At 46.6% G+C, this 14,853-nt stretch overlaps 1 protein-coding gene across 6 annotated transcripts in view; it reads left to right on the top strand.

Moving 5' to 3' along the window:
* ASTN1 (astrotactin 1) overlaps positions 1 to 14,853 on the top strand; it is a 292,150-nt gene that overhangs the window by 104,324 nt on the left and 172,973 nt on the right. For all 6 annotated transcript variants that reach the window (XR_010729358.1, XM_066261216.1, XM_066261215.1 and 3 more), the window contains exon 2: positions 84 to 271. Coding sequence is in view for 5 of the 6 variants with exons in the window: in XM_066261216.1 (XP_066117313.1) it covers positions 84 to 271 (188 nt within the window). In the remaining variant the exon portion in view is untranslated. The remainder of the gene's footprint in view (positions 1 to 83; positions 272 to 14,853) is intronic.

The raw sequence follows: 14,853 nt of genomic DNA, 5'->3' as shown, positions 1-14,853 counted from the left end.
GGCGTCTAGGAGGAAGCTGCATGAGAAGATTCGGACTGGTCCAGTCGGGGTTCTGATGTGTGCCTTTGGTGTTTGTCCTCCAGAGATCTCGGGGAACACGGAGGACATCCCGCTGGTGCGCTGGCGGCAGCAGTGGCTGGAGAACGGCACGTTGCTTTTTCACATCCATCACCAGGATGGCGCCCCGAGCCTCCCCGGACAGGACCCAACGGAAGAGCCGCAGCACGAGTCGGCAGAGGAGGAGCTGCGGATCCTGCACATCTCCGTCATGGTAAGAGCAGCGCGGCCCGGCCTGCAGGCCAGAGCGTACGGTGCCTTGACCCAAACAGCCTGGGAGCCACGGACAGGCTGTTCTCTCGGTGAGACCCAGTGGCACGGTGACGACTGCTCACGTTAACAAGTAGGTTTCCCGTGTATGTGGAATCCTCTACCTGCCTTGTATGTAAAAGTTGCAGTCATTTATATAACACCATTACCCAGCTGCTGTCTGTAAGAACATGCCTATACCTGGAGTCACTTTTACAGACCACCAACACTATTAGACGGGGGAAGTCACCTTAGTAAGAAATGATTCAACTAGTGTATCAGAGTGTCTCATCATAGATGTTCCGTAAGTGTTGACCGGATGACTGAAGAGCCAAGCTGCTTGCTGCTCCCAGGCCCTCTCCTCTCTTTCTCCACCCCAGAGGAGGTCAGCATCCTGGCTGTGTCTCCTCTCACAGTCGAGGTCAAGTCGATAGATACTAGTCCCTCTCTCTAGCCCAGCCCAGAAACTTCTCCATCTGTATCCCTTCTCCTATTCAGAAAAATTTTTTTAAAAGATTAGAAGATTCTAATTAGAAGATTTTTTTTTTCTCAGAAAAATAGAAGATTAGTCCTAAAGTTGTAGGAACGTGTGTTTTAGAAGCTCACTAGAAAGTCGGTACAGTGGGAGACGGGGGTTTGTTTGGTGGTGTTCTGTTCACTGCTGCATCCTAGCACTTAAAACAGTGCACTTACATACTTAATGCTTAATAAATAGTTGTGGGATAAATGAGTGAATTTCCCAGTGGAGATAAAAAGACCCATTTCATTTGGCATTTTATGTGTTAGTGTTGTGTTGGCGAAGGCAGTACATCTGCTCGCAGGGTAGCAGTCGTAGGCCGTATGTATGAAAGGCACGGCTATTTCACTGTTAGGAGTCTCAGCTGAGATCCAATCTAGGTCTTGGTCTGAACTTTAATTCATCGATTGCTCCGGTACCATCACTACATGCTGTTTAGTTTTGTGTATCAGATTTTGAGGAAACTGAGCACGTTTTAGATATACAAAATTTTCCACTATCCAAATATATACTTGACACTGAACACTTCCCCATAAAAATATCTGATAAAATCTTAGAATGTGATCCTTCCATCCCTTCCTCAATCGTATCTTGTGAATAACAGGTTTGATAGATCACCTAAATAAACACAAGCTACTTTATTTAAAGTATATGGTCAAGAAATGAGTTTTTGAACAGCAAATGGTAAATCTCAACGTCTAGATATGTTGGAAGGCAGACGGGTAAATGAGATTGCTATGCCCCATATTTACAAATTAATTGAGGTTTATAACTTGGGTACCATACCTTTACATCCGTAATGAAAGTTCAGTGTGTCTTGTCCCGGAGAAAGTTGTCTTCAGTGTAGTCTGTTGTTTCCAGAGAATGGTGAGATCAGGACAATCAGCTGAATCAGCCCTGACTTGACTGGGGCGACAGATGTGGAGGCCACAATGTCTTCACATGGATAATGTGGTTTGATTGAAAAAAAAAAAACAGGGCATGGGGTGGTGGACTTCCCACCAGCTATACACATCCTCCCATATATGTGGGAAACAGTCATGGTCATGGGTGGTTTTTATTTCTTTTAGTCCAAGACTATGTCCAAGAACCAGTCTTTGTCACACCAAATGCATGTGTAGGTTGAATAAAAAATGTGTCAAGCCCTGGCCGGTTGGCTCAGTGGTAGATCGTCGGCCTGGCGTGTAGAAGTCCTGGGTTCGATTCCCGGCCAGGGCACACAGGAGAAGCGCCCATTTGCTTCTCCACCCCTCCCCCTCTCCTTCCTCTCTGTCTCTCTCTTCCCCTCCAGCAGCGGAGGCTCCATTGGAGCAAAGATGGCCCGGGCGCTGGGGATGGCTCCTTGGTCTCTGCCCCAGGTGCTAGAGTGGCTCTGGTCGCTACGCCCCGGAGGGGCAGAGCATCGCCCCCTGGTGGGCGTGCCGGATTGATCCCGGTCAGGCGCATGTGGAAGTCTGTCTGACTGTCTCTCCTGGTTTCTAGCTTCAGAAAAATACAAAAAAAAAAAAAAAAGTGTCAAGATTCCCAAGAACTAATACTGCGTGTGATTTTTGTCTGAAAGAAAGACCCTGAATACAAGAGGTAAGACAAGCGACGTGTCAGAAGGTGTGCTTGGGGGGGTGGGTTGGGGGAGTAGTGTGAGCATCCTGACAAGATAATCTAATGGTTGTCCCGGTTGCTACATCACATCCTCAGTGTAGCAAGGACCCCACTCTCCTTAGATTGAGGTGTTCCAATTAGTTCCCTAGAAAAGTGTGTGTGTTTTGTGTCCGTATGTGTGCTTGCGTATGCACACACTTTTGTAGGGGCAGGTGGCAGTGAAGATAGAAATACATTGATTAAGGATACCAAAGTGTGCGAGGAAATAGATTATGGCCTTAAAAATATAACTACCCCTGTGAGAAGCCCTGCATTACGAATGCAGTTCTTTCTTTGAGACCCCCTGGGCAGAGGTTCATGGACAGTAGACACTTAAAAGGAAGGAGAACAAAAGTCAGCCTTGTTCCTGGGCCTTAGATCTTTCCTTCACAGGCTACTGGTCACCCATGGGAGAGCACCAATCACATTCTGTTTCCCGAACAAAGTGGAAGATAGTATTCCTGCAGTTCTATTTAGAGTAGGTTATTTTCAACGAGGCTGGAGGAGGCAGAGGTTAAACCAGCATGGGCTAAGGGTGACAGGGGACAAGTCTTGTGTTGGTCTACACTTCAGGGCGTGTTCTCGAGACTGTCTCAAAGTCTGAAGTTGTGTATCTGTCTCAGCTTTGTTTGAAGATGTGGTTCCCGGAGTCTCTTATGGTTGTTGCTGCTGCTTTTATTATTATTATTATTATTTTTAAATTGAATTTATTAGAGTGACACTGGTTAACAAAATTATGCCGTTTCAGGTGCCCAATTCCCCAGCACATCGTCTGTACACTGCATGGTGTGTGCACCACCCCAAGTGAGTCTCCCTATATCACTGTGCCCGCCTCTCCCTGGTCACCCATGAGAGAGCACCCCCGACCCCTTCCTCACAGCAGTCACCACACTGTCCCTTCCCTGGCCACGAGTTTTTCTTTCTCTCTCTTTTTTTCCCCTCTTATGACTTCTTCTTAAGAAACTCAGAGATGGGTAGACTCTATCTGATATCCCTTCCTTCGGATGTAAACTAAGCAACAGTTCAAGGCATTCAGAATGAGAGCATTATAAGTGTAAGAAGATAGTAAAATCCTTTGACTAATAACAGTGTCGGGAAGCGAAATGCACTTAAATAAAATCTAACTGCCCAAACTCTTTTAGTTATGAAATAACAATAGCAGGGCCATTTTTCATTAACGATAACCATCACTATTGATACAGTTTTAGTTTGGACCCAATTAGCATAATTCAAAAAAAGGGAAAAAGTCAAGGTGATTATCAAAACATGAATACACCCAACCTTTTCTCTCTTGTTAAGAAAATGTATATTTAAAAGCTTAACTGATAATCCTAAGTATTTCCAATATGTGCAGGGGAAATGAATGGTTCTGTGAAAACCTTAAAGTTTACATTTCTCTCGTTTTTGTATTTACACTTTCCTCGTCCATCTTGCCTCAGTGCAGGGACCCTGTTTATTTTTATATTTTGCATTCACCATGTTTTGTTTTAAACACAAAACACAAGTAATGAGAGAATGAAAAGCCAAGGAAAACCTTTCTCGGTGTCTCTGTAACATTGTATGAATGAGAATCAGGAAGTCATTTCCTCCATGGCGCCCAAAACAAATAGACCATCAGTAAATCGTGGGCTCCTGGAAATCCAATCCCTTAGCTGGGAACATGGTAATTTAAAACTTTGAAAAACCTTCTGCTTTTCTTATTTTTCGATCGTGTCCTATGATTTTTGAATAATTTTTCCCCCCAAAAAAGGTATCATTTCTTCCTAGTGTGGAATAATTGGATTTCCCTCCTGAAACCTTATATCATTGCTCTGTGGGTCAAACAGTGGGTTTTAACCTCCTGCATGACTCAAACTTGGCTGAAGAGATTTATTTCAAATTTTGCAAGATAATGGGCATTTAAAACTACAAAGGACACAAGGATAGTCTGTTGCAAACCTTTGGATAAGGGAAAGCAAAATCATCAAATGAAAATTGATGTCTGAGATTAAACCAGAAGTCAAGGAATTCTTCAATAATAAGCAAATTGTTTATTCCCAAGAAGATTCCGGTTTTAGTATGGCTTTTCATCAGCTGTTTAGACTCTGGGTAGATTTAAATTTCTATATTCTATTTTTTTTCTAACTTACCATCTGATCTACATTTTTCTTCTTAAAGTATATAAAAGAATTTAATGACGTCTAATAGAATTTTAATGTATTATGTATATATTTCATCCTTGCAATTAAAGATGGCAGTGTTAATAGACTTCCTATATGCATCCAGGTTGGCTAAGTACATTTATCACAGCAAATAGCCTTTCAAAAATACTTTGGTTTGATATATACTTTGTAGCGATAATTCCGACTGGCAGGTTATGTCTTTTATAGTTCAGCCTTCTTAGGCAGAATCCACAATTATGGAAAAAAAATTTTTGAGCGTTTGTCAATCCTCTTGAGCATGTGAAAAGAGCCCATCAATCAAGCTTGGGTGCTGTTTAGGATGTCCAGCCCCCACTGTGTGAAGCCCACTGGCTAGTGTCTGCAGGCTTTTGTGGCATTGACTGCTGGCACCTCCGGTGTCCTCAGGCTCCTAGTGTTTGGGAGTCCCAGGTGAGTCTAAGACACAGAGTTTTCTTTAGGGAGAAAAAAATAGAACAAGGTTCAGGGACAAAAGAGACCACAGGTGCTGTTGTGGAGTCCCAGAGTACAGGAACAGAATGGACACTCTAGGGATAGTTCCAGTCTGGCCAAACTCAGTTTGGGGCTGAGTTGAGTATAAAGCCCAGAGAACACGTATGGGAGACTCTGGGATCGTGTTTCGGAGAGTGCAAACAACTTTGTGCCAAAGGGCCCATCCTTGCTCTCACAGTTCGGTTGGAGTCTGGTCCAGCTGCGTGAGCATCACGTGTGACTTTGCTTGAAGCTGTCATCAATTCGCTCTTTAAGGCTCGGCCACTTCCAGGGCAGAGAGGAGCAGTGCCAAGCATGGTCATCACTGAGTGCCACCAAGACCATCAGGGACATAATAAGTGGTTGTGGGCACAGGAGAGAAGTCAAGATGCCTCTTCTATCAGTATCTTTGGCTTTCATAAAATCTGTTACAAAAATTATTAATCAGAGTGGCTTTCTCATCTTTATTGTCAGTTGATGCTGTTTTTATAGATCTGATTGAGGATACCCGAATTTATAAGGTTCAGTCTTCCTGACCTTCATTCAAGAATCCAGTGGAGGGGTTAAATATGTCATGCGTTACCATGAAGAACAGGACTAGAGGAATAAATTGGAAGGTACAAAGAGGCAGGTCCCTTTTCAGTGCAAGGAGCACTTCCCGCAGTTCGGGCCATCTGCCCTAGAGCTGGACTGACTGCCTGACCAGCATACTGCGCCCCTGGCGGTCATCACTGTGTACCTCGCCTTACGTTAGGTCAGAGAAAGGGTGCGTGGTTCCTAAAGTAATCAACAAGAGCCCTAAAAACAAAACCTCTTTGCTTTGGGGTCTTTACTCTGAAAGACTACTGTGCAGAAGGCTGGCAACATCAGGGTCCCTTTGGGGGCTATTCCAGGCACCTGGGAAGGGCTTGGTGTTTAGACCGCCTCTCCTGGCACCATGGTTAGGTGGTGCATTCCATGCAGGTCCACGGCAGTCCGTTAGCCATGCAGTCGCTCAGCCAGTCTGTCTTGCTTGTTGCCCTCTCGTGTTCCTGTTGATGAGGAGCTGGGGTAGTGGGAAAAATGCACCGGTTAGAGTTGGAAGGTGGACTCTAGATTGTGGCTTTACCGCTTTAGGTGATTTGATGACCTTTGGGAAGCTTTATTACCTCACCGGTGAGACGGATGCGTTGGTTAGACTTCAGTTTTAAAGAACGAGACCCACTGAGGCCTTCTCTGTAATGGACGTTGATGATAGAAATTCATATGGAGGGAAGGGAGACCAGAGTCCCCTGATTACAAAATGAAACCCAAGTGGCAGACTCTCCCAAAGCCCGGAACTGGTCCATTGTACAACATCTGCCTCATCTCCTCAACCTCAGCAGTGGGCTTGGCTGCTCCGCCCCTGTTTCTATAGCTCTTGCTGCCACAAATTAGTTTCATTGTCTTGTTGACTGTAAAACCCCTCCCCATTTCTTTGCTTTTCTATGTTTGTTCTTTCCCTTTGCTCATCAGGTCATCTCACTTACAGCCCCACCTGACTTCTGTGCGTTGTACAAGGTTTCCAGAGTGGTTTCTATGGCTGCCACGTTCCCTGCTTCTTGCCCCTTATTCTTCTGCTTCGGGAGAGAAGCTGATGGCTCTAGTTGCCATAGTTCCTGCTTGTTCAGAGCTTTTCCTATCGAGTGATCCCATAGGTCGATGTAACCCTAACCTTCTATGGCTGTAGTTATGAGAATGTTGGCTTCTGTGGCATAGAAAAGGACCACTCCTGCTCCGGGTACAGCTCAGAACTACATTCTTGAGCAGAGACGGGAAGCCATGATCTCCTGACTGACTTGTTCAATACAGTGGGCGTAGTACAGTCTACCTTACAGAGCGTTAGAAGGATTGAATGATGATAAGCATCACCATCATCATCATCATCACCTTATTTTGTACTTACAATGTGCCAGATGCTAAGTATTTTCAATGTATATTAGCTTATTTTTTAAATTTTCATCACAACACCATGATGTAGGGGTTATTATTATTCCATTTTACAGATGCAGAGACTGAGGGCCAGACAAGCTACGTACCTTACCTAAAATTAAACATCTATTAGGTTGCAGAGCCAGGACTTGAATTGAAGCAAGAGTCTAGACTCTGAGAAGCAGCCAGCTCGTATCCTGGCCCATCGTAAGCGCCCAATATATCTTTATTACTTGTCCACTTACCAGCTTTTGCTGTTTTTTTCAACTTCTATCTGCTGAGACTCATCTGACACTTTTCCCCGTTGTTACTTCAAAACTACTAACTCTATGAGCACTAGGACCCAAAACCAAGGTGGAACACAGATCTTTGTTCCTGTAACTGCACCAGGCAGCTAACCCCAAAAGCTCAGATCTGTTCAGCTTGGCTAAATCCACCTGCTAACCTTGGCTACAGCCACGCCACCTCACAGCTGGCCATGGGCTTATTGGCAGGGAAGGGAAGAGGACGAGTGGGGACTTCCAACTCGGAAAGTGTGAAAGTCATGTAACAGTACACTTCGGCTTCTTCATATACTTACTTTCACACTTTTAGAGTCAATTCTTAGAAACTAAAAAAGCATTTTAAAAGCACTATTGACCTATTATTGATTTAAGAGAGTCATTGACTCATTTATTTATTTAGATATTGATTCTTTCATTTAACAATATCTGTCAGGCTTCAGGTACTATTTTTTTTTAGCTACTAAAGAGTAGAAAATTAATGATATAAAATTCTGCTTTCAAGGAACATTCAATCATATAACACTTAACATTTGAGGATGGCCGTTGGCGGCACTGAGAGCCAGGTGGAATGTACCATGCTCTCCCTTTCTATTTTTATATCCTCTTTATAATTCTGTTCCCTCTTTTTTTTAAAATGTAATTCTTGTCTGATTTTTTTTCCAGTATTTTATTAATTGATTTGGGAGAGAGAGAGAGAGAGAAAGAAGGAAGGAAGGGAGAGAGAGAGAAACATCGATCTGCTGTTCCACTTATTTATGCATTCATTCAGTGGTTGCTTCCGGTATGTACCCTGACTGGGGATTGAACCTGCAACCTTAGCATATTGGGACGATGCTCTAATCAACTGAGCCCCTCGTCCAGGGCCTTGTTCTTCTCTTTCTTGAAGCTCATGAAGGCCTTAAGTTATCTCATTTTTCCAGACATCAAGGAAAACAGCCAAGAGGCCAAATTTTCACATAAAGGATACTAATGCCTTTTAACAACTTGATGTAATTTTCTGTTCAGCCATTTAACTCACTTGATAGAGAAGCCAACAATTTACTTTTAAGTACTTAGTTCCAAAAAATCTCTAAAGATCCTTTTGAAAGCAGGAGCCATAATCTCTGTGGAGTTCAAATCAATATTTTCTGGTAATAGTCATAGTAATGAAGCTATTTTTTTACTCACTGTGTCTCAGGCAGTGTGTAAGATTATTTTCATGCATAATATCAATCAATTCTTATAGCAGCATTGCAAAATTAGACATGCACTTCCCCATTTTTCAGATGTGAAACTCTGAGACTTAGAGTTAGCAACTCACAGAATCAAGGTCACACAGATGGAGCCAGGATTCTAGGTGAGAGTGTCAGACCGCAGTCTGCTGTAGGGCTCTGCTGCTCACCGACACCAGGGTCTGCTGGTCTCCAGTTTGCCGGGTGAAATCACTTCACTTCTCTCAGCTACTGCAGCAGAAACCCTTTGCTTGGTAAAGATTGGGCAGAAAGGCCCATAGAGAGTTGGGCAAGATGTTGTCATGATAGAGTCTCTGAGCCCCATCAGAATTTGAAGAGCTAGATTGGGCAAAAAGCTCAAGCATCACAAAGAAGCCTGGGCGTGGCTCTGAGCAAAGGTCATTGAGAGAAGTCAATGAGGACTGTGGTCTATGGTGTTGAATCTGAATGAAGTAGTTTATAGCAGGGGCTTTGCTGTCAGAGACCAATTGAAATCCTGGTTCCACCACTTACTAGATTTTTCTAGTGAACTTGGACAAATTGCTTAATCTTTCTAAACTCACTTCCCTTATCTATAAAATGGGAATAGGAATAGGTTCTACTTCATTGGCTGTCTTGGTGATGAAATGAGATGATTTTTATTAAGCGCTTCCTACAATGCCTGGCCTATGGGAAGTGCCCAGTAAATATGAACTTGGTAAGCTCTTGGGGTGCCACGCAAGCTTTCTGTAATGATTCTGTGTGTCATGTGTTACCCAGGGGCCCACTGCTTTAGGGAGACAGAGAAGCAGCTGAGATCATAGCAGCCTCCCAGAGCAGTCCTGGAGGGGTTGTACTCGGGGAAAAGACCAAAGAAGTTAAGGGCATCAGGGCAACAGCAGTATGGGCCCTGACAAAGCTGGGACGCAGTTGTGCGCATCCAGGGCATTGCTAAGCCACTTCTGTTTCGTTGTTTATAGGGTTTCCTAGCAGCTATGTTGTTATGGTGTGATAAGCCCAGCGCCAAGCTTGCCTGGAAGAATTTCACCAATTTATTTTTTCATCAAACTAAATGATGTCATTGTGGGAATTCTTTTTCTGCCCAGGTATCCACACATACAAAGATTGTTATTGCATTCGCAACAGGGGAAAGAAGGCATGGAACGGTGGGTGGTATTCACGGCCAGGCCTGGTGGGAAAACTCAAGATTCGTATTCCTAATGCATTACCTTTCCTCTGGGTCAGGCCGTCTGCCCCTCACCATCGGCCCCTACCAGAAGCTTTGGGATTCTCTCCAGACCTGAAGTTTGTCTTTAAATGTACCCTCACCCATCACACCCGTGGGCTGTGGTTGGAGACAGACGAGATCTGGTATAGTAGGTGTAGCCATCTGTATGTGCCCACAGAGGGAACGCTGGCATGGATAATGGCAGGAAACTAGGCCAGGTCTCTATAAAGGGCTAACTGGTGAACATTTTTAGCTTTGCAGGCCATAATGAGGTCTGTTGCAACTACCCAGCTCTTGCCACTGTCGTGTCAAAGCAGCCACATACAGTATATAAGTGAATGGGTGTGGTCGTGTTCCAATAAAACTTTATTTATATAAACAGGGAGTGGGTCACATTTGCATACAGGTCATAGTTTGCTGTCCCTGACCTAGTAATTTCTCCTCATTTTGTCTATAGAGCCCTAACAGAGACTAAAATGTAATCACTTGGTAGAAGTGATAGGGACTTATTTGCAGTGTAAAGATAATAGTTTGTAATTTTCATCTGACTCCCATAGATTGATTATAATTGTCACTTAAGCCAGGCATTGACAAAGACTGTTCTTGCTACAAATTCAAGGCATGTGGTATTCAACAGTTCAGGTGATAGGCAATACATTAGCCTCTCCTGAAAGGTACTAAAGGTCTAGTGGGGGCAAAAGTCGATGAAAACAAAAATATGCTTAGACTTGACAACAGAGGTATAAACAGGACATGGATTAGCACAGTGGTCCCCAACCCCCGGGCCACGGACCGGTACCGGCCCATGGGCCATTTGGTACCAGTCCGCAGAGAAAGAATAAATAACTTACATTATTTCCGTTGTATTTATATTTAAGTCTGAACGATGTTTTATTTTTAAAAAATGATCAGATTCCCTCTGTTACATCCGTCTAAGACTCACTCTTGACGCTTGTCTCGGTCACGTGATACATTTATCCGTCCCACCCTAAAGGCCGGTCCGTGGCCCAAAAAAGGTTGGGGACCACTGGATTAGCAGATATGCTGTTTGTTCTTCTTGTGCGCTGATGGCTGTAGCTTGGTTTACGTGGTGACAGATACAGTAGACTTTTATGAGAAAACCTGGCTACTTTCGAACAGTTCCTTAAAGCAAGACACCTTAGAGACGTGTACCCACATGCGTGGGAGTCGGGTTCTGCTTCCAGGCAGGCCATGATCAGATTCGTTTGTGTGGAACTGATGCTGAAGACCTAAGAGTTCGCGATGGCTCTCTGCCTTGCTGATGAGGCTGAGAGTGGGCAAAGCACTTTGAGATTTCCCCTCGTAATGTCAGCTGTGACCCTCTCCAGTATCTGCCCTAGTGTATTAGGAATCTTGCCTAGATGAGAGGCTGGTGGCCTCCTCAAGGTTGCAGAGAGGTCTCTGGCATGTGGGGGGCTGCCAGGAGCTTCTTGGAGTGGCCTTGCTATTTATGACTCTCTTGATCCCTCTACCGCTGCTGACTTCTGTGAATAGCAAGAGATGAGTCAAGTACCTTCTAACTTGGGATGAATCAGATGCTCTGTTTATTGATATATCGGACTGACGCTGACAGCAGAGGGTGCTTCACGGAGCAGTATCTGGGACCTGCTGGGCTCTGGCTCCCATTCCCAGAATTTGTTTAAGGTGAATTTAAGGTGAGTTCTTCCGCCCCAGTGCCATAGGGAAGACAGGGCCATATGCGGTCCCTAAAGGAGATCTGACAGCAGATGTTTACTGAGGTGTTCAACCTCTGTTTCCTCCCTTCCTTTATCTTCTGTGAGCAAGAAGGTGGAAGGCTTTGGGACTGAGACAGAGAGGCATTTTGGATTTATGAGTGCACATGTGTCAGACTTTGGCATCTGGAGGACTTAGACACGTTATAAAATGAGGCGAGTACACTGCATCCCCAGTGACGTGAAGGCACCCTATTTTATTCACCTGCATGTCAAGGTGTGTATACATCCCAGTCACCATCCCCAGGCTGCCAGCTGGCTGTGTCGGTCCCCAGCGCCTCTGGCCTCAGTGCTCTGCTGATCGGACAAGCAGCCTCGGCGTCTGAGGCCCCGGGCAGTCCAGGGCATGGCCACCTTCCTCGGATGCCATCTGTCCCAGCCAGGGCCCTGCTCAGAGCTTCTGCAGCCGTGATTCAGGCTGAGAACCCTACAGGACTCATCCAAACTGCATTTCTGTGCTGCTCAGCAGGGACTAAAGCTGAGCCGAGGGGACAGGTGGCCTCGTGTCAGGTAAAGACCCCCGAATTAGAAGTCAGGAGCCTTTTAGTAGGGTCTTTTCCCCATGAAAGTCTGAAGCCCCAGGCGAAGTTCCTTCCTCTTCCTGAGCCTCCGTTTGTTCATCTGTAAACGAGCATTCTCAACTCGTTAGCCCTACACCCCGCTCCCCGCTCCTCTCCCCACCCCGGCTCTTTATACAGTCTGTATTGCTATTTTCTGAATTTTTTATATAAGTGGACTGGCTTTTTCTGGTTGACCTTATTTTAGCTGTATCTTAGATGAACATGTCAATGACAAAGGCATGGGTGTGATATTCTAGTTCACTATTTCCATGTAGGTTCAGAAGAAGGATAGTTTGCCAAATAAATAATAAAGTGGAAATGTTTCACATTCTGACCAGCCATCGATCCACAGCACCTGGATGGGCCAAGGGGACCCTGCTGCGCCAGCCCGGGCCGGGGGACCCTGCAGGCTGCCCCAACGCTCACTTTCTAGGAGCGTGCAGGTGGGGGCTTACAGGACACCAGCAATCCCTGGTTAAAACAGACTTCAGAGCAATATGTGAAAGAACTGTATTTTGCTCCTTGGAGCAGCTCTGCTCCCCACCCCCCGCTTATGAACAGGAGCTAATGGTCTGCAGGGAAATGGCGGGCTGGTGTGCCCACAGGTTGGGTCGATGGAAGTGGTTCTTTGGTGGGAGGAAGCTGGTACATCCCACTGGGCTGAGCCCTTGAAAGTAGTTTGGTGGCTTTGAGCCCTTGCCTGTGTCCTGGGGGGCCTGTCTGCGGGCAGCCAGGGTGTTGCTGAATCGCTGACCCTGGGCCCCTTGTGCTCAGGCCACTCTGCTCCTTACTGCCGTGTCCACAACCTTTGCTGACAGGCAGTGCTCTGGGAACCCCCTGGGATTGGTGTCAGGGCAGAGTGGCCCCCGGGCCACGTGAGGGAGTCATCCACGGGAGGGGCCTGCAGACTTCAGCCTGGGGGATTGTGTCAGAGGAGCTGTCCCATGGAGTGCTGTGGCGTTACCTGTGGAGGACTTCGGGGACTCAGGAGAGGACATTTACTCTCTGGCCTAAAATGACTTTTGTGAAGCCAGAGGCAGAGGGGCTCCTGGTTGAGTCAGGGATTTGTAGTTCTTCTCTCCTACCTGCCTCAGTTTTCCTGTGTTCTCTGTTCCCAGGATAGCAGTTGTCTCTTATGGGGGAAAGTCTGCTTTAGAAGGAAAATTCCTCAACTCCAACTTGCCAGATAGCAATATAGGGACTTACAGGGCACCTCCTGGACGTCCCTCCGGGTGGGCCCGCGGCTTCTCTGGCAGCCCCCGCACAAAGGCAGGGATAACTCAGTGCCGTATTTCTATCGGGTTCACAGGTCCCCTCGGAGACACGGGGCGCGTGGCCACCACCCCCTCCCTGCATCCCTCTCCTGCGAGTCCCAGCTGACTTCCTTCCCCTCTTTCATCAGTCTTAGATCTGACCTTCACTTTCACCCATCTCATCTAGTGGAAGAGGATAGAGGGGGAAGTGGGCCCTGTAACTACTCCTGCATGATGCAGGGGGCGTGTTCCAAGGGCCGCTTCTGCACCCAGAAATGTCCCCAGCCTCTGTGCTCGGTGCTGCCTTACCCGCTCACACCGTTCCGGGTCACCGGGGGTGCAGGGGAGGCACAGGCGCGAGGAGAGTTATCTCACTTGGAAATCACCCACACACTTAGTGCTTTTCATTATTTAAAGCCTCGTCTTCATTCTTATTGCCCGGGATCCCCCTCTCTGCACCGTCTGCTCAGTGTCCTTGCTCCTGCCATGCCCATGGCATTATACTCTTATGTTGTACCTTTCCTTCTGTGTGTGTGTTCAACTCTACCTACCCTTGAGGTCCTGCCTCAGATGTCCCCACCTGGCCCCTTTTCCCAACCATTCAGCCAGAGACCATGCCTCCCCCGGGGTTTCCTGTGGCTGGGCCAGCAGGAAGGACTCCTCTGTGGCTCTCCAGGCTGGTAATCTATTTCCATCCAATGTGTCTGTGTTTTGATGAGTCTTCCCTACTAGTCTCTAGGCTCCCAAATGGCAGGATCTGGTCTGAGTCTGATTCATCTTTATATTACTTACAGCTTCCAGCCCAGTGCTTCACACAAGAAACATCCCCAGTTGGTGTTTGTGAAATGAGTGTCATTTGTTTGTGTTATGTTTTGTTCTACTCGGTCCTTACAGCTGTCTCTGCATCCAGCCATGGCGTCTGTCCCCCGAGTTCGGACTAGGATCTAGTCTCCCTGGATGACCCTTGTGAATTTCAGAAACACAGGTCAGATGAAATGCATCCTCTCTCTTCCCAACCAGCCCCTCTGCCTCCCTTGGTGCAAGGACCACGGTCACCCAGCCTAGATCCCCTTTTGTCCCTCTCCTTCCTTGTTCAGTCTAGCGCCACGCCGTGCTCATCTTGTTTTCCAGGTGTCTTCCTCTTTTCTTGCCCCCTCCATGCCCAGCACCGATGCAGGGCCCCCTCACCTCTCACCAGACTGCGGCAGGGTTCTCTGCCTGGTCACTCTGCCTCTCCCGTCCCCACCCAAACTTCTCTCTCACCGCCACCAGGCTGTCCTAGGAGAACGTGCTTAGGAAAGCGTCATCTTCCTGGTGCAAAGTGTTGCATGGTTCCCTCCCCTCTGAAGGGCCAATTCCGAGGAGGAATTCATGACCTGACCCTCATCCCCCACCCCTGCTTGCTGTCCACTGTGTCCCATCCTCACTGAAAGCGCAGTCATCTCCCCTCGACCTTTCTCATTGTTTAACGTGTCCATCGTTTCACTAGTGTTTGCTGTCCTCCGAGTGGGATTGCTTCTAA

Source organism: Saccopteryx bilineata, chromosome 2 (genome assembly GCF_036850765.1).
Source record: "Saccopteryx bilineata isolate mSacBil1 chromosome 2, mSacBil1_pri_phased_curated, whole genome shotgun sequence".
In the NCBI taxonomy this organism is placed as follows: Eukaryota; Metazoa; Chordata; class Mammalia; order Chiroptera; family Emballonuridae; genus Saccopteryx; species Saccopteryx bilineata.
Note: the sequence above shows the minus strand (reverse complement) of the source record. Positions and strands in the feature narration are given on the sequence as shown.